At 30.8% G+C, this 19,789-nt stretch overlaps 1 protein-coding gene across 9 annotated transcripts in view; it reads left to right on the forward strand.

Moving 5' to 3' along the window:
• The first annotated feature begins 808 nt into the window (after positions 1–808).
• Positions 809–19,789, forward strand: part of LOC143258558 (CTP synthase 1-like) — a 48,598-nt gene continuing 29,617 nt past the window's right edge. Inside the window, exons 1-5 of one of the 9 annotated variants that reach the window (XM_076517690.1) lie at positions 840–927; positions 2,920–2,968; positions 12,095–12,281; positions 13,313–13,482; positions 14,550–14,651. In XM_076517690.1, the coding sequence (XP_076373805.1) occupies positions 12,116–12,281; positions 13,313–13,482; positions 14,550–14,651 (438 nt within the window). In that variant the 5' untranslated portion in view covers positions 840–927; positions 2,920–2,968; positions 12,095–12,115. Of the gene's footprint in view, positions 928–951; positions 1,032–2,919; positions 2,986–12,094; positions 12,282–13,312; positions 13,483–14,549; positions 14,652–19,789 lie in introns of those variants that run through there. The other 8 variants (XM_076517695.1, XM_076517692.1, XM_076517691.1 and 5 more) reach the window with 8 other exon arrangements.

The following is a 19,789-nucleotide window of genomic DNA, read 5'->3' on the forward strand; positions in this document are numbered from 1 at the left end:
AGACAAAAAATATCGTGATAACTTAAAACAGAAATAAGCTCTCAAACTACTCTCAAATCAAATTTGTTTAACGTATTTATCAGAAAAGTAAGCTACGGTTAAAGAAGAGAACCCTCTGACACTAAAGCTAAAGTGATTAATCGTTAACAAGGTAGTAAGCAAAGATACGAGGTAAGCCTTTTACCCAATCCTTATTTTAACAACTGTTTGAATCAAAAAATGTATAAAAAATTTGGCAGCATAACACTCTTGCTCAATGATATTCCGTCAATACTTCCATTGCAGCTTCATTGAACTTTTGTGTCTTTATTCTCCTTACGTACACTTAGAAGTTATGGACTTAAAATATTAGCATATTTAAAGAAATCTGCAAAACAGAAATAAAACAATATCATTGCAGATCTATTTTTAAATATCTCTAAAACCAAGTTAGAGTGCGATATCTGGGAAAATTAGACGCTTCAGAATGAGTACGGCGAATTTGGTAATCGTTTTCTTTCCTTCATTGGACCAGGTGTTCGCTCTTTCAGCCGTGGGGGTTATAATGTTTTGGTCAATTTCACTATTCGTTGGTAAAAGAGTAGCCCAAGAGTTGGCGGTAGGTGTGATGACTAGCTACCTTCCCTCTAGACTTACACTACTAAATTAGGGGCGGGGTTCGATTCCTCTCAGCGGACTCAGCAGATAGCCCAATGCGGCTTTGCTATATATGTGAAAACATACATATACACACACATTGTTTTGTACCATTAAGTTAATATTTTTCACATAAAGAGATGTTTTGTTACGCTGGTGATTGATAATTTTGTTTCAATATTTATAGTAATTTTTAGTTAGTTAATATAAAGAGAGCGCCATATCTAATAGCGAGCTGGAAGAACCGCGAAAAAATTTTACTAAGATGGCTGGTGAGTGACAGTTTAATGGGTATGTAATATTACTAATTCTTGCGAAATAGTGGTAGAAATACGATGTTACTTTATTGTAACAGTTTTTTGGGTTATGACGAAAATGCAAAGACGTTTGATGTGGTATTTATAATTATGGCTTGTGATTGTCGTAAAACGATAAATTATATCTTATGTTTGATAAAAATAATATTTAGTTTCTACCCACTCGAAGTCGTCTTCAATATGTCCCAATCTCTTTGTAAATTGTTTTTAAAGTTTTATGAAGTGTGTGTACTCACCGTATTTGCTAGTTAAAAGTAGTTGTATTATTAATGACTAATACATACAGAAAGTGTTAACAGACTATAAGTTTTATAATTTTGTAGAGAGATGTATGAATGGAATTAGAATTTAGTATGAAAATTAAAATAACAAAGGCAGCTGTGATATAATTTAAGAAATGAGAAGCAAGTTTTCAATAATAAAGTGTTGAATATTAAAATATCAAATAATAAAATAACTACTTAAATTATGATAGGTCATGACATATTGTAGAGAGAGAGAATAGAACTGTTTCATGATTTATTGAATCATGACAAAGTTGCATCATTGTGTGATAGTATACAAGTTTTCACACAGTTGTAGTAACATTTGGACAATTACTTGATTTGCAGAATTGCTTGAAATGTGTCCTGATATTTTAACTACAAGGAAGAATTGTAGCACAAACTCTCCTGATCTAAGTGTCATGTACTCAAAATTGAGAGGTTTATTAAATGTTAAATGTGTGAAACAAATAGTGGGACTTTTCACTGTCATATCAGAAATAGAAAATGATTATTAGGTGTTATATCTCAGTAAGGATTGGAAAAAAATTAACATTGTTTTAATAAAGATAGAGGAAGTAAAGGTTTTGTAAACCTTACATAATGCTCATTAAATATCAGTTATCCAAACCTTTATATTAATAAATCCATTATCTTCCTAACAAAAATTAATAACAGATTTAAAGTGTATGGGCCTTGTTCATTTATTTTAAAGGCAGTATAATCTTCTTGTCATTGGGATTTGTTCTTATTCTAAAGTATTGATAATAAAGCCTTCACTAATTCAGTTTTATTTTTAAGATATTTCATGGAAAAACTTCTGTAAAAATTGAATGAGTGATTAACCAGGAAATGTCTGAATGAAATTGGTAATTTTTTCATGCCCTCACTAAAGTGAATAGGAAACTTGAGGGAGTTGTTTGATTGTGGAAGATAGTTTTTTGAATTTTATAAGATTTAGAGCTAAAACAGACTTTGGTTTTGAACTCGGTGACTACAAGCATAGAATATTTAGTTTTAATACTGGAAATGTTTTGATTTAATTAAAATTTGTGTTTTGGTTGGTGTTAAATGTTGTATTATAAAGTTTTGGCAAGTAGGTTTGAATTATTTCTAAGTGGTGATATTAAAAGTTGTCTTAGAAATTTAAATATGTAGTTAAGATTTTAAAGAAAAACAAGGAAAATATGTTTAATGATATTTTTGACAGCATTTATCTTTTGGTCATCAGCACTGATGGGAATATGTACACTGAAATTAGTTAGGAACAAGCTTATGCCTGTCAAAATTCCTTCAGGTGTGGGAAATTGGGAAAGACTTATTCATGAAAAAAAAATTGTTAATTTCATGTGAATTAGTGATGCTTCTGGGAAATGGATGACAGATATCACCAAAAAATCATCTAGAGGATAATTTTGACACTGTTAAACACATCATTATACATATTTTATTCATAAATGGTATTTTTGCCTACTGTTAACTGTTAGAGAATGAAGGTAGCTGTAATACGTTGTGTAAGCTATAGTTAGGTCCCTGCCTAAACTCTCAACAATGCTTTGTTTCATTTTCCTAAACATTATAGAGGATCATTTATTACACCTTCAAAACCTTTTAATAAATATTTATAGACAGGCAATTTTTTTAATTAAATTATTTTAATCTTGCAAATTTTATTGTATTAATAAAACAATCCCCATTAACAGAAATTTTAGAAGGAGTACATTACACAAAGCCTGGCAGTTTGGAAATAGAGTAAGTCAGCATTATTAGTGAGTTGTTTTTTATTTAATGTCTGTAATTAGTTAATTATTAAAAATCAGTTTTTTAAAATAACTATAAATACTATGATACAGTATCACTGTCAATGAAAAGTGTGTTTGCATGCAGTAACGCTTATGTTTATGCCAGTTATAATAAACTTTGAGTACAGTTGTAGAATGTGGTGTAGGATTATAATGCAACTGTAAATGTTGATATTTTATCAGCAGTTCTGTTTCTGTATTAGGTGTTCTGTGCATGTAATTGGAATTTGTAAGTATAATGTGGATAACTTGTACATGAAAAAAAAAAGACAAATCTGAGAATATTTTTAGTCAGGTCATCAATCAATAAATTTAACATTTTTACAAATGTAATTATTATATAAATGAATTTTATGTACAATTTCCAAACATGTACAAAAATAATACAATGTGCTCTGAATCAGTGGATGATTTTGTTAATATGTGCTATTGCTATACAGATAACAGAAATACTCTAATAATTGTGCATACGTATCAGCTAGGAGTTTTGTACAATTTTGTGCATATATACACACCAGAAAATATTGCTTTATAAAGACATTGGATATTATGTTCAAATTAATGTTATTTATCACAATATACACAACAAAAGCAGTTTATATATTTGTTTATAATAGTGCATCCTAGTCATGTTTCAATTACAAAAATATTAATGCATAAACAACAGTAAGAATTTATATTTACACTTTTAATATAATATATGCATTTGTTTCAATTTAATGCATTTACACACATTGTTGAATGTGTATTGTGCAAGTTCTGCCTGTTCTCTAAATTCATGGAAGATTCTTGAGAGTAAGAATAAACAATGTGTTTTACAAAAATAGTAGCGAATCATTGAATATTGTTGAACGTTTGAGGATCTCAATTTGTATTAAAGCTAGCCAAAACAGTAATAGAATATTGTTTTGTTGCTACACTCAGTAAACTATAAGCTTCGAAAGCTATAATTGTGATTATAACTTATTAATCAGAAGACTACAGAATTTGTACAGGAATATTTATAGATTTCAAACATTACAAACTGTTCAATTTCAGTGAATTAACTTTGGACATTAATGTTTCTACAAGGGCATTAAATATCTTCATTGATAAAAGGTCAGCTTGTAAGCAATGTGAGGTCAGCCAAGAAAAGACAGCTAGCTAGCTTAAGCAAGGTGTAACAATATCAACTCATTCAGTTGCTCGTCATGGATCTTGATTGTTGGTAAAATATTCAATTTTATACCAGATGAGAGACTGTATAGTTTGCAAGCTTATAAAACTTGTATACAAACCATTATTTGTAATAACTGTTTTTATAAGTTGTATTGTTATTTGTATATTAAAATATATTTGTGTTAAAAAAGAAAATTGTGTGAATCAGTCTTGTTGGTAAATATTGAAAATTTGATACATGTTAACATATGATATTTATTACATTTCATCTTAATACATGGAAGGAACATGTTTACTTTTGTAAGGTGGAAAGCTCTTTAATTAAGTACATTTTTTTTATATGTTAAATGTTTATTAAGTCTATGCATGGATTGGAGTCTAAGTGGGCATACCATAATGTTTTGTAGAGTATGGTTCAATATAGTATTTGATATCAAAGTTATCAATTATTCATTTGGCCCTACATTGCTGAGTTGGCAACATTTTATGCTAAAGGAGAGTAAATGCCAGATATTGAAAAACTGTCAATGTGCCTTTTCGAGATTCTGGGTGCTGTTCATATTCAATGAGAAAACTAACTAAGATGGACAAATGTATTTTTAATCTTTACCTGAATAACAACTTGAACTCAAACTATTCAGTCTCAATTTGACTGATGTCATTTCACAGATAATACTTAGAGGTCTGGACATTTTGAGTGCAAAATACTTTTTAACACATCTGATTTACTATGTACAACAGACTATAAAGAACAAGTCTGTCATGAATACTTACATATTTTCAAGTTTGATCAGCTTCAGTTAATTAAGTTGTTCAATTCACAGCAGGCAGTTTTTGTGACATCCCTTTGACATTTTTAAACAAAATTTCATTATTCCTGATTTTCATAGAAAAATTATTCAATCCTAGATTTTCCCTAATCTCAATTCTATCAACCATTTCTGTTAATAAGTCTAAAATATCATTGTTCTTAGTATGTTCCTTAACCAGTTGGTGAATAAAACTGCCCTGAACTGTTTCTAAAAGTCTGTCTCCCTCATGTTTTGATTTTAACATTTAAAATCTTAATATCACTGTAATTTCTCAATTTCATCTGTTTCATCTGGTGGTCTGTTATAAAATCCAAAACCTCCCTAGTTATCCACTAATATCCACATTTTAGGTATTAAGTCATATACCTCCTCTACAGCTCTGTGTATTTGTTAAATAATTCATAATCCTCTACTTCAAATTACTAAATTTATTTATTAGATTGATTAAAATTATGTTTTTGAAGTTTCATCTATTTCCTTTGTATCAAAAACTTTTCTGACAAGTGTTCTAAAGTAGTCTGTTTTCTTGTAATTCTAACATCACAGTAACAACAATTTAGCCTATCCTTAGGACTGCTTCTTTACAATACTGTTACTCTACACTATATACTGCATTTTTTCTGCATTTTGTTTATCCTTCTCTTTAACACTGACTATTCCTAGTCTAAAGGACTAACATAAGGATTAAGAAATTGACTGGTTGGACTTGTGCAATAATTGTAACCATTCAATTTGTTAATCCTTATGTAATAATTTAAGCCTAGCATTCTAGAGTAGTTGAGTTTTATAAAACTACAAAATAGCCTTAACTCTGCAAAATAAAACTAAGAAAGAAAATGTCATCAAGATACATATTTTAAGATATTAATTTTCTTTTTTAGCATTGCATATTTCATAAAGAGGCAATTTCAAAACTTTTATTTTAATACTGAAGAGAATGTGATTGGAAGAAGTCTAAAATGTTAGTCTTAAAATATTATGGCATAGATGTGAAAATTTTATTAAGTTTAATGACATTAGCTTAGAATATTGTAATTCTTTTGAAGTGTTCAAACCAAATCCTACATGGATAGAGTAATTTAACTGTTTTTAATAAACAATATTACTGATCTTTAAAAATTAAATTTACTATTAAACAGACAAAAATATTAATCTAAAGAAAGGCAGTGGTGTTTTTAAGAAATGTGATAGTCATGACTACAAATAGTTTGTTGAAGGGCTTTAGGCCCAGGTAAATTGTAAAATACAAGAAATTAATTTGTCAACTTTCAGTGATGGAAAAAGAGTATGCCTAAAGTTCTCTTCAGGTTTTTTTATGTTAATGTTAAAGTGGAAATTTTCTTTCTTAATATTTGTTTATTTTTTAGCCAAAGAACTGAATTCTTCATTTTTTATCGAAGAATATTGTGTTTGGTAAAGCTTGAACAAAGAGGTGACAGGATTTATTCTGAAACCTTCATTTTAATTTAGCAAAAATCTTTAGTTTTACTATTGCATTTCAAAAGTTCACCACTGAGAAAAACCTTAGTTCTTAAAAGTCAGTTATTGTGACCTTTACTTTTAGAATGGTGTCAATAAAAGATTGGTAAATTTGTCTTGGCATTATTTTGAAATGCATTGTTAAAAAACCTCAGGATGTTTTCTGATTTAATTAAAGGAGAATGTTACAACCTGTCAGTAATTTTCACAAATTACACTAGTGAGGCATATGAATCATCTTTTCTTTTTGAAGATAATCTTCTAATTCATGTTCTCTAACTTCACTTTGACAAGCTGCTGCACAAGAGGTTATTTTAAGGGTGAGAAGTTATTGCTTATTGCAACTCTGCAGGCACTTTTCTGGACTCAGAATGAAAGGAAAGGTTATTACAGGGGTAAGAGGAGGGATGATGTGAATTAATATGACAAGTCATCTATGTTTCTTTTTTTATTGAATAAAATAAATGTGAATTTAGTGGGTGCTTTCTGTTGTTTCTTTGAATAAATAAGTTGGAAGTTTTTTTGCAATTTTTACATAAAATTAAAAACTAGTTAAATTAAGGCTAATTTGTGTTTTATAAAATATTTTTAACTGATTTTTCTCATTGTCATTAATAATTGTTTTTTATAGGACAAAGTTTTAAGTAGTGGTCTTAGAGTTATAGTTGCAATGATGTTTTTATTACAATGAATGGCCAGGTGGTTAAGGCACTTGACTCGTAATCCGAGGGTCACAGGTTCAAATCCCTGTCACACCAAACGTGCTCACCCTTTCAGTCGTGGAGGCATTACAGTGTGATGGTTAATCCCACTATTCATTGGTAAAAGAATAGCCCAAGAGTTGGCAGTGGGTGGTGATGACTAGCTGCCTTCCCTCTAGTTTTACACTGCAAAATTAGGGATGGCTAGTGTAGATGGTGCTCGTGAACCTTTGTGTGAAATTCAAGACAAACCAAGATTGTGATGAACTTTAGGGAAAGTATTTTGTGTTTGATTCATGATAAATCAAATTGTGTTATTCATTTCACTTTCATCAGTTGACTTCTTTTTACAAATATTGTATTGTTTTATCATTCTGTAACTGCCTTTGATGTGCTTTGGTGTTACTTTATTTTGTTAGTATAATAGTTTTTATTAGGTGTTTTCAAACTCAAAAATTAATGTTTTATAAATGATTATTCAAAGAAATGTGGGACCTAGGAAATTTTCATTAATGTACCAATGCCAACAAAACTGGATAACAGATTTGCTACTGAAAAAAGTTAAGTGATTTGGAGTAATTTGACGGTGCTGATTTAAAAAACGTAGTCAGAATTTGCCCATTGCTTCTAGAATTGGGGTTATTGTTATATCTCAACATTTTATTAGCACTATGTAAAATACCTTGCTCATCTCAGTACATTAGATTTATGCTGTGAAATTAAGTTTATTTGGGCACATTAATAGGCAAAAAGCATACAGTTTTGATAACTTCAAACATTGTCTGTGTTGGTGTAAAATTTTAAGTGTATTGTTTATATATGGCATTTAATAAATAAACTTAGTATTCCAAAAATTGTTTATTACATTTGCTTTTTTTTTTGTAGCTATTTGAGATGTAGAACTGAATAGTGGCCATTGTTGCTTTCTTCTCATCACATGTTCAATGTATAGGTTTTTCTCATAGTGATTACAAAGCACATTTGCACCAGAAGTATGTTTGATATGTCATTTGTTCTCATTTTAATTTTAGCAAATTGCACCAATTTTGTCTCATTCCCATACTCACCTTCGATTAAGCATGATAGGGTTACTTCACCTTGCTCTGTACATGGTTGAAACAAAGTCTTATCTTCTCCCTTGCATCATACCTGTGATATAACCAAATTCTGCAGAACTTTGTTTTTAACATCTTTTGAACTCTTGTTCTTTGAACATAAGGTCTCTTATGTAGTTTAGAAAATAATTTGAAATTCTGACTGCTTCTAGTTTGAGTAAAGTACAAAAGTCACACAAACAATTTCTGACACATTTGTGGAAGATACAATTTCATGAAGGAAAAATATCACACAGGGTAAGGGTAGTTGACTACCATTATTTTGGATGTAAAATTGGGTACCCAGGAAAACACTTGGGCTCCAGATGTCTGTTTGCATAGTTAGCTTGCTAGAGAGGCTGAATATGAAGAAAACAAGTATACCATTTGCAGTTCCAATGATATGACATGAGCCCAAATATCATCTGTCTGATATTTTTGTATATTGAAGCAAAACTAAATAATTATTAAATATCTAGATATTGTATAAGCAATGAAACCAGTACCTCATGGGGATGGTTTTTCAGTGCCACATTTACCATTGAAGTGAGAAACAGGGGAATTATCCTGAATCACCTTCATCTAGTAATTCTGTTTCTGTGGTACCTTAACATTAACTACTTCATCTGATCACAGAAGAGCCAAATGATCTGATTCATGATGTGTGTCTGTCAAAGTAGCCTGAGTAGTTCTTAGTTCTCCTTTATTGCAGTGGAATTTATTAGCTCCAGGAACAAGTTGTAATTTGCCATAATTGTCATCAAAGCCTTGCTGTGCACTACAGCATGCAATGTACCTTTTTTTTCTGTAGAACTGTTGATGTGCCTAATGGGGAAAAGTAGTATAGGTAATTTTTGTTAACTCATCTAAAGTTAGTCTGGAAGCTGTACTTTTGCATGATGGAAATACAAAGCTTTTGGCTCCTGTTGTTCATATGAACATGAAAAAAACTTATCAAGTCATGCAGATCATACTGGAGGCCATATAAAAGTTATTGACTCCTGCTAGGCCTGCAGAGTGCAGTGAGTATACCAAACACTTATTTTTTGTGTCTGGGACAGACTAGGTGATAAAAATAAGTTTCAAAGAAAGGAATGACTGGTGAGAGAATTACATATCAGGGAAACAGAATGTTGAGTAACAACTTTTTGTGAATCTTTGTAATGTTTTTCTACTTCCACTTTGTACTGAGATGGGACTCATGAAGACTTTTTTTAAAAGGAATGAACAAAGATGGTAATGGTTTCGGATATCTGTCTGACAAGTTTCCAAACACCAGTGAAGCAAAAATGAAAGAATACATCATTGTTGGTTCACAGATTAGGGAAATGTTGATGGATGATAAATTTAAAACATTACTCAATCAGAAAAAAACTTGCTGCATGGAAATCATTCAAAGTAGTTGTCAAAATTTTCTTAGTAAATCACAGAGATGAAAATTATGCTGTGATGATGATATGCTTGAGAACTACATAAGAACATCTTCAGTAACATTCTAGGCTCCCATTTAGATTTTTTTCCAGTTGATCATGGTAAGTGCTTCTGTGAATGTATTCTTTAGAAAGAAATGGCAGTATCAAGATTGATGGAATCCTGCATTTATGGGAGATTACCATTGGTTCTTACATTGTGAAACTGAGAGTATACATAACAGGTGAATCACATATTTGTAACAAAAAAAAATGTACCATGATGAAAGTTTTTAACATAGCCTGAATGTGTTTTCAGTAAATAGTCATATATATATACACTTATTGTTTTTTTAAAAACTGGTATTGCTATCATGTTTTTAACATTCTTAAAACAATTTTCAGTGAATAAACTTGTTAAATAAAGTTTATATATATAAGAATAACTTGAATAAATCTGTCATAAGTCAAAAACTAGTGGTGATCAGTAATTTTCAACATTAATTTTAGAAGTAGCATTATCAAGTTACTCATGCACAGTTACTTTTTTTTGTGTTAGCAGAGAAAAAATATTTTGTTGCTTTGTGTAATCATAAACCACAAGTCAATCACATGCACAAAAATGTATGATTGATACAAATTTTTGTACTTGTTTGATACATATTAGGCACTGGGAACAATAATAATAATATATGAATTAGAAATGTGAATATTTCATATTTAAATGTGTTTTATAATGGATTAAATACTTGTAACCTGATTCTTATCATAGGAATGTTACGAGTGGTGGTTTCCCAAGAAATCGGTTTAATTCAAATAAAATCTGCAATGCCCATAACGATTGTTCAAAAATTAAACTTATGTCCTGTCATATATTTACAAGGCAAAGGTTATTTGCTTTCATCAAATTGTAGGGTGATAGTTTGAAGGTATTTTGTCACTATGTTCTTCCTTGTATTGATTCTGTGTTAGTTACTTGGAGAAGGGTTACTTGAAATGTGATACTCAGTTTACAAATTTGAGCAGTGAAGAAGAGCTTAACATAGCTGCACTAGTATTTTCTAAACTATAAAAGAAAGTAGATTTGATTCTAAAGTTTGAAAGTACTTGTCATGTGTGCTTGGGTTATCTGTTTTAGTGGTATAATGAAATGTTTAGAAATATGGGTGGGAGAGTGCCATTTTTAGTACGTAAATTGTTAGTGGTGGTTATGGCTGTGAGTTTAAAGTTGAAATTAATTTTTTTGTAATTTGTTCATCTGTTTTGCCATTTTACACTCAAGTAACTTTTAAAACTTAATGTGCTTGTATATTTGCATAATGAGTTATACAAGCTTTGTTCTGGTGATTACTGTGCTTGTTTTGGCAAAGTCAAAGATTTTTCGTGATGCTTGGAAGTTTTCAGTACCAGCAAACATTTTTCCTACTACCCATGTTTAAATACAAGGAGTATTGTATGCAAGTGTAATTAGTATAGATTCACTTAGTTCTTTAGTAAAATTTAGTATTAACTAAAATTGTGTGATTTTATATGTATTATGTAAAAGTTGGTGTGTGCTTTGCTTTTGATTCTTTGGTTGTTTTGTTATTCATGATACTTTGTTGTTACTAGTGCTTTACATCTGTCATTAATGCTGAGTTTTAAATATTTATAAACTGGTAAGTTAACCAATTTAGATTGTGATTATTATATTAAAACAATTTTTTCAAATGTAATAGGACCAAAGGTATTGTCATAAAGAGATTTAAGATATTGAAAATGTAATTGTGATTCAAAGGTCTTCTCTTGAAAATAATTACTTTTAATATAAAATTTTGAAAGTAAAAAAAAAATAGCAAGCTAAATACAATTTTATTAATAATAAGCAAGTAATCTTTTATTTTTCTATCAGTTATTAGTTTTAATTACAACTGTAAGAGCTAAATGATAGTGTATTAATGAACAAATTTTTAAAACAGTGGAATAAGTACATCTGTGGACTAAGAAAAATTAAAGTGTATGAGTTGAGTTATCAGATATGGTGAAGTTCTTATGTTTTGAGGATTTAAAAGCATGTAAAAATTGATAACAATCTATGATCAAACTTTTAATAAGTTAAATAGATAAACGTAAAACTTTTAAAGGCTTACTCAGCTCATATCAGGTTATCAGTTTTTTCTCATTTTGTTTATTTGGAAATGATTTGATTTAGAATGATAAACATTGAGAATTTACATTCTTTTCTGCCATTTTGTTGAAAAATATAGTGTACATGACTTAAGTAATATTAATCTTTATAGGAATCTTTGAATACATTTCCTTTCGTTTTCATAACATTAACTTTTGTACGAGTTAAATGGTTTTCAAGTATTAACTGATGTTAAGGTGGTGTTATATGAACCATAATTTTTTTTGTTCTTGGTTGTTGTTTTTTTTTGTTATAGCTTATTCATTGGAAATAAAAGATGAAATACATTCTTGTTACTGGAGGAGTCATTAGTGGCATTGGTAAAGGTGTGATAGCTAGCAGTGTTGGAACACTCTTGAAAGCATGTGGTCTCCACGTAACTTCTATAAAAATTGACCCTTACATCAACATTGATGCAGGAACATTTTCACCTTATGAACATGGTAAAATTATTTTACTTTAGTATTATTGACAAAGAGTGGTTAAAATTTTGTTTCAAATGTGTAAAAGTGAATTGCAAATTAAATCTTCCAGTCCTTTATGTTTCATGGGTCTTTTGTCCTGACATTTGAAAGAACCCATAAAATGAGTTTTTTAATGGTTTATTAGGGCCCCTGTCAAATCTGTTTTGGGGCCTCTGGCTAAGCAATCAGCTGGTTGTTTATACAGACAATCTAAGATAACTGTGTAATCCTGTTGGTTCCTGTGACTGCAATAATTTTAATTGACTAGATATTTACACAAAGACTGACACACCATTTTCAAACTATTGTTTTATATAGATATCTAATATTTTTAACTTAGAAACTAAGTTATTGTTTTAATTTATCAAACTAGTTATTATTTATTAGCACATTCAGGCTAACAATACCATTTTTATCAAATTGCATGAAATGAGTTTCTGTATTGATGAAATGTCATTAATTCAGTGACACATTGTACACACTTCAATTTAGTCAGTAAACTGTTTGGTTAATAAAAAAACTGTACAATTTAGTCAGGACAAATTAACTTTTATTATTCAGTTTTTTAATATCATCCAGTGGGACAGCAGTAAATTTACAGACTTACAATGCTAAAATCTGGGGTTCAAATCCTCAGTGGACAGAGCAGACAACTTAATATGGCTTTGCCCTAAAATAACCAATTTGTAAACAAAAAATCAAGATATAACATCAATCACTAACAGCCTTTCATGGACTGTTCAGTGAAAGTTGTGTAGTGCTTCCATGCATTTTGTTTAAGATGAAATACTATCTTATGAAGCATAAGTTGGACTTGAATAAATGGAAAGTAGTAGTGTAAATAATGATGTAATTGCGAATGAGTTGATTTTACCAAAAACAGAATCTACTTCCCAATTATTTTTAGTTATCACTGCATTTTGATTTCTGCATGTGTATAAACCATTACTGCTTTTTCTTGTCTTATTCATGAGCAGTATTCTGGAGAATATTTTTATATTTTTTGACAGGTGAGGTGTTTGTTTTAGATGATGGTGGAGAAGTCGACTTGGATCTTGGAAATTATGAGCGCTTTCTTGACATAACCTTACATAAGGAAAACAACATAACTACTGGAAAGATATACCAACATGTGATAAATAAAGAAAGAAAGGGTGACTATCTTGGGAAAACTGTTCAGGTAACATCACTTTTTTTTTTATTCACTTTGAATAAGATGCAGTATTTTCTGTAGTCTTAAACTCCGTAAATATTATATTTTAGTATGTGTATGAAGATAGCTTTTAATCATTTTTGCAAAGAATGTGTGTAACCATTTGAAAGTTGCATTGGTATAATCACAAGGTTTTCTAAAAGTTTTAATTTTATGAAAGTAGTGTGGAAATTAAAATATTAATTAACTGAACATAGAAAATGAATTGTAATATTCACAGTATACAGGAAAGAAGTTTTCTTTTTGCAGTATTGTCTCATTACTCTGAACATTTCAGAAAAACTTGACATTGCTGTTAATTTCAGGAACAGTAATTTTTTCGGTATTGCCCCATTTACTGACAAAATCTTGCAATGTTACTTGAGTGGTGTGGAGAGCTGTTTTAATTTACAGAGTATTTTATTGTGTTCATGATGCTTGCTATGTGTTGACACATGGTAATGTTTTATAATAGCTTGATATGTACCTGTTGAACCTACTATAATGAAAAATGTATGTTTTAAGTTGCTGTCAACTTATTTCTTGTGTTTTGCTTCTCATTTCTTTTGGGAAGTTCTACTACAAATTGTGCATTTGCTTGTTACATACATGGTTATAGTTGCTGCAAACATTCTTTGAAAATGGCCAAAAACAAAATGCTGTTGATATACTGATGCATTTTTCACATATCTTCAGATATAAAAACAGTTGTTAGTTATGTTACTAACAACAATAGATTGTTTGAATCAACTTACTTGCAAGAGTTTACACCTAATTTGTTGTAAAGTTTGCACTCACACAGTTTGTGATAATGCAGGTGAAATCATACATTGTTTAACCCTATCATGACCAGTAGAATAAAGATTTCTAAGTTCAAACAACTATGAATTTTCATTTAAACGTAAATGTTCTATTCATTTTTCATAACATATTTGTTTGTATTTCTTTAAAAGTTTGGATAAAGTTTTAAGCATCAAAAACAGAAGCTGTGGAAATGAAAAACACATTAAAGTTTGCAAAATATTACTTATAATTTTTGGCATACTCACCAATAGGTTGTCCCTCACATTACGGATGCTATCCAAGAATGGGTAGAGAGAGTTGCCCAAGTAGCAGTGACACCAGATGGCCAAACACCAGATGTTTGTATCATAGAAGTAAGTTATATGATGTTTCATTTTAGCATTAGAACCTTTTGTTTCTATTGTATAAGCAGGTTTTAATTTTAAATTTATTGGTTCAGTGTATCTGTAATCTGAATACAAGATGTCAGTTAGAGGTCCAGGGGTAAACCTATCGGTTAAATGTTCTTAAGATTGAACAACTATAAATTTTTTTAATATACATCAGTGATGGGTTTTATTATTTTACCTAAAATTTGACATTTAATTTGATAAAATAACAAGTTGCTGGTCACACTTACTTTATTATAAGAACCAGGCCAGCATGACGAGATGGTTAAGGTGCTCGACTCGTAATCTGAGGGTTTGAATCCCTGTCACACCAATCATGCTTGCTTTTTCAGCTGTGGGGAAATTATAATGTGACAGTCAATCCCACTATTTGTTGGTAAAAGAATTGCCCAACAGTTGGTAGTTGGTGATGACTAGCTGCCTTCCCTCTGGTCTTACACTGATAAATTAGGGATGGCTATTGCAGATAGCTATCATGTAGCTTTGCACAAAATTCAAAAACAAACGATACTACAAGAACCTTTTACTCTGTGGTTTAACTCTTCTATGCTGAGGTACTTCAGTGCAGTTATTGTATGATTTGTTTCATTTTGAGAAAAAATAAAACTGGAAGAAATAATTTGAAACTTAAAAGCATTTTACAGTGTACATAACTTCTGGTAACAAAATCTTTCATAATATTTGTTTGAATTTGCAACTTTGTAATATTGTAACAGGTTTTATTATAATGTTTTAAGAAACAGTGGGAAATGCTTTTCTCCATTTTTGATTTTAAATGATGTTTTGTTTTCACTTTCTGTATTATATTAAAACATTTCGTTATAGTTTTGTTACACTATAAAATTTATTTCAAAAACTGCAAACACTTTCACTGTATAATAACTTGTGTACTATAAAAATAACTTTACAATTCCATTTTTTTATTTTTTGTAAGTATATAATATAACATAATCAGTTCATTAAGTGTTTTAATTCAATGGTGCAACTTTCTCTGAATGTAAGATGTACCCATCCAGAGGTGATGGTTAAAAAAATGCGCTATTTGCTTTTTTACAAGAATTTGTTACTTCTGAACAAATTTCATATGTGATATGCACAATTACACCAAATTTCAAAACTTGAAAAATATATTGCAACATAAGCAATTATTTTGGATGTTTCATCATTGATTATTTCATGACATTTTAGTGTAATTCACAGAAAAAAATGTTAACCTTCATTTCTGTTTAGCTCAGAGTACTGCATATAAAGAACATGATTTATCTTTCCACCCATTCAGAATAAGATTAAACATATTCTGTTTTTCATGATTTTTTTATCTTTCACTGATTTCATTATATTCATATTATTGTTCCTACTTATTAAAATCCAAGCTGCTAATAAAGCTTGGATTTGAAAGTAGCTATATGAAATGTTTGAATACTATTGGATAGAGCAAATAATGAACTACAGGGTGTTTGGAAAGTCACTGTGCAGTTTTGTAATCATATGTGTATTCAGTCTGTTTCAAGCCAGCAACTGAGAGCAGTGTTTAGAAACAAAATAAGAAGGATCCAAGCCTGTATTGATGCCAACGGGGGTCACTTTCAATATTGTTTACAATTGTCATTCATATTTACCTCCTGTATTCTATATTGAAACATGTCTGTTAATAAATATATAAGTGCACAGTGACTTTCAGAACACCCTGTATTTATGTTAATGTAGAGTGAATGAGGTGATTTGAGGAATTTATTATTTTATTGGAAAACTTTACTTTCACTGACTTTTATCAATTACAAATGTGGATGCATGTATATTTATGAATTTCTAAGACATTGATTTTTCATCTCATTCATCTTCAATTTGACAGATTAACTTATTTAATTATAAGGTTTTTTCTTTAGTTCTTTTAATGTGTACTTAGTGCTCAACAAAGAGTTCAGTCAAGTTTAGACCTGGGTAATTGGTAGAGTTTCTTAATTGATTAACATAATTCATTATTCTCATGAGTTGATGACGAACATTATTTCCATGAGTCAGGAAAACTGGGAAGAGTGTGAATTTCATAGTTAAGTTATTCCTCCAGGACAAATGACAGCAAAAATGTTACTAATGCCAAGAAATTACATACAAATTAATTCTGATAACAGTCATACTCTTTTTCATAAACAGTTTTATTTACATTCACCTTCTTGTTTACTATTAATGTTTATGAAGTAACAAAGCAGTATTAAACGATTTATGTAAACAGTAACTAGGTGAAATAAAATGTAAGCATTTGCTATAGCATGTGATATTATAATGTGTATAACAGCTTAGATTTGGGCCATTTGCATGTTGTATCTCCTACAGGCAGGTAGAATATCACTAGTGACAGTTCAGGAAAAAATGCATTGTGTATATCTGAGTAACATATTGAAAAAATTCATTTTTTACATAGCTACCATTCCTCATCTATCGAGTATAAGACTAGCATACCTGGATCCATTCTCAAGTTCACTTACATTAGCAAAAATGTTTTGCATTTTGATCAAGCAAGTGGGTTTCTGTACTGCATTCTGATTGTTCAGTCATATCCAGATTAAACGTAGCATCATGTTGATTTATCAAATGCATTATTTTTCTTCATTAAATATCTTTTTAATGGAAAGTATGCTCCAGTCCCACACACTAAGAAGTTAAGCCTTTACAAAAGTAAAATTTTTTTTAAGTTTTACTACTTCAAAATCTCACTCAAATACATTTCTAAACAGTGACTACCTTGTGTTTTTGTCAAGCAACAAATAAGGTGCTGAAAAAGAAAAACTGGAAGCAAAAGTGAGTACAGAAAGCTTAAAAGAACTGGATTAATGGTTTTGATGTTGATTAAAACTGTGGACTTTCAGACTGTTGTATGATCTTAAGGTCAAGATATAGAAAATGTGTAGAGGGAGGACACGTCCATGTTTTTCGTTGTCTAAAACCAAGAGCCAATCCAGAATAAAGATATATATAACATGAGTAATTTAAGGAAACATGTTACTCAGTGGTAGTTTTTAGTTAATATAATAAGTGACATTATTGCAATAATGAAGTAAATGTAACATGTAATTCATCTAATACCATTATTTTGTCAATGACAGTTACATTTTATGTTTGCACACAGTAACATTCATGTCCATGAGAGTTATTGTAGTCTTTAAAGAGTACTATTGTACATAAAAATAGTGTACCCTTTGGTGTGGATTCATATACGTGGTGATAGGGACCTCCCAGGGAAGGTTCTGTTCTTTCACTTAACCTTCTCTGGGATCTAAACATCCACCCATGTGGTTGCCGTGCATGACGACCTGTGAAGGGGAGGAGAGGACCCTGGTGGTTGAGGGATCCAACCCTAACACACCACTTTGGCCTTGCATTCCTGTTGGTGGGTGGCCTTAGGGTGGCCCCACTTTGGCTAGGGTCAACCAAGTACCAGTGTTGGATGTTTTCAACAGGTGTTGTGGACATTGTATTTGATGCTGGTGTTTGGGTATAGTGTTCACAAAACCTTGAGATTGCTGCAGTGTCTTTGTTTGACATTGTAGTGCATCCCCTTGTAGGGCTCCATGATGGCTGGGATCAGTGGGCACCGATATTTCCATCTTTTTTTTTTATTATGGATCCTCCAAATAAACACTTAAATAGTGAAAAAACAGTCCATAGGTAAATGACCACATCTTGAAGATTCTGAGCAGCAATCTTCAACATCTATAACATCTGTTGAACCTCATTTTCTTATCCTACATTCTCTTTCAGATAAATCTTTAGGCCAAATGTCTCCCTTTTTTATTCAGAAGGGACTAGAGGGACTTGCTGGCTCTCCAAAGTCAGTAAAGAAGCTTTGATCTGGTGACCTATTGGCGGAAACATCCACATCTCAACACAGTGAACTCCTCTTGCGTTCAAAGGCAATTGGGGATATACCTATTGAGGTTACATCTCTAGCTACTTTGAATTCATCACGAGGAGTTATTGTTGAAAGGGATTTGAAGAAAATCTCCGAGCCAGAGATTCTTGCTGGTTTCTCCACCCAGAGAGTTTTTTGCAGTGAGGTATATCTCCACTCGCAAAGATGGAATTACAATGCTGACCAGTATCCTCATTCTGACATACACATCACTACATCCACGTGCTACCATCAAGGCAGGTTACGGCCATACATTTCAAAACTTCTTCATTGTTTCCAGTGTCAGAGGTTCGGTCACTCCAAGAAATTGTCTTAGTTCCCTGATGTGTGCTTACTGTGGTGGCAAATACCATGATGCCTATGAGTATGAAATGGATTTTCGTTGCATAAATTGCAATGGCTCTCACCCATTCTACTTTTGTTCTTGCTCTAAATGCTTGGAAGAAAAAGAGGTGCAGCGTGTGAAAACGATTCGTAACATTACTTATCCTGTGATGTCGAGAAAACCCACTTCTGGAGTAAAATGTATATGTAAAAAATGGCTTGTTTGGGTTGACAAAATATTTTACGTAGAGGAGTGAACAAAGTTTTGACCTTCTTCGGTCATCATCAGGTTTACAAAGAAAGAAAGAGGTAACTGACCGGAAGCTGACCACATGTTTGATCGGGGTTGTGTTACTGAGTGTCGGAATGTAGAGGGCAGTGTTAGATGTTTGAACATATAATTTTATATTATTTATTATATTATTTTTAATATAGGTGTTCCTTTGTATTGGCTTATTTTGGGTTTAAGTTGTTGTAAAAGTAAGGCTTCTTTAATTTTGCGTTTGTTTATGTTTGTTTCTTTATTTAGTATTTGAGTGTTTTCTATGGTTATGTTGTGTTTATTTGACTAGCAGTGTTCGAAAATGTTTGAAGGTGACCTTTTATGTTCCTTGAATCTGGTTTCCATTTTTCTACCTGTTTCTCCAATATAGAAGTGGCAATTATCACATTGTATTTTATAAATAATGTTGGTGTGGTGTTTGTTAGTGTAGTTTTTACATAGTATATACCTCAGTTTTTTGCCTGATTTTTTGAATAAATTTGGTATTAACTGGAATGTCGTATTTTGTTGCTAGATTTTGCCAAATGTTGGTTATTTTTCTGCTGATGTCAGGAATATATGGTATATAGCAGTATATGGTTTCGT

The sequence above is a fragment of the Tachypleus tridentatus genome, chromosome 8 (assembly GCF_004210375.1).
Source record: "Tachypleus tridentatus isolate NWPU-2018 chromosome 8, ASM421037v1, whole genome shotgun sequence".
NCBI lineage: Eukaryota > Metazoa > Arthropoda > Merostomata > Xiphosura > Limulidae > Tachypleus > Tachypleus tridentatus.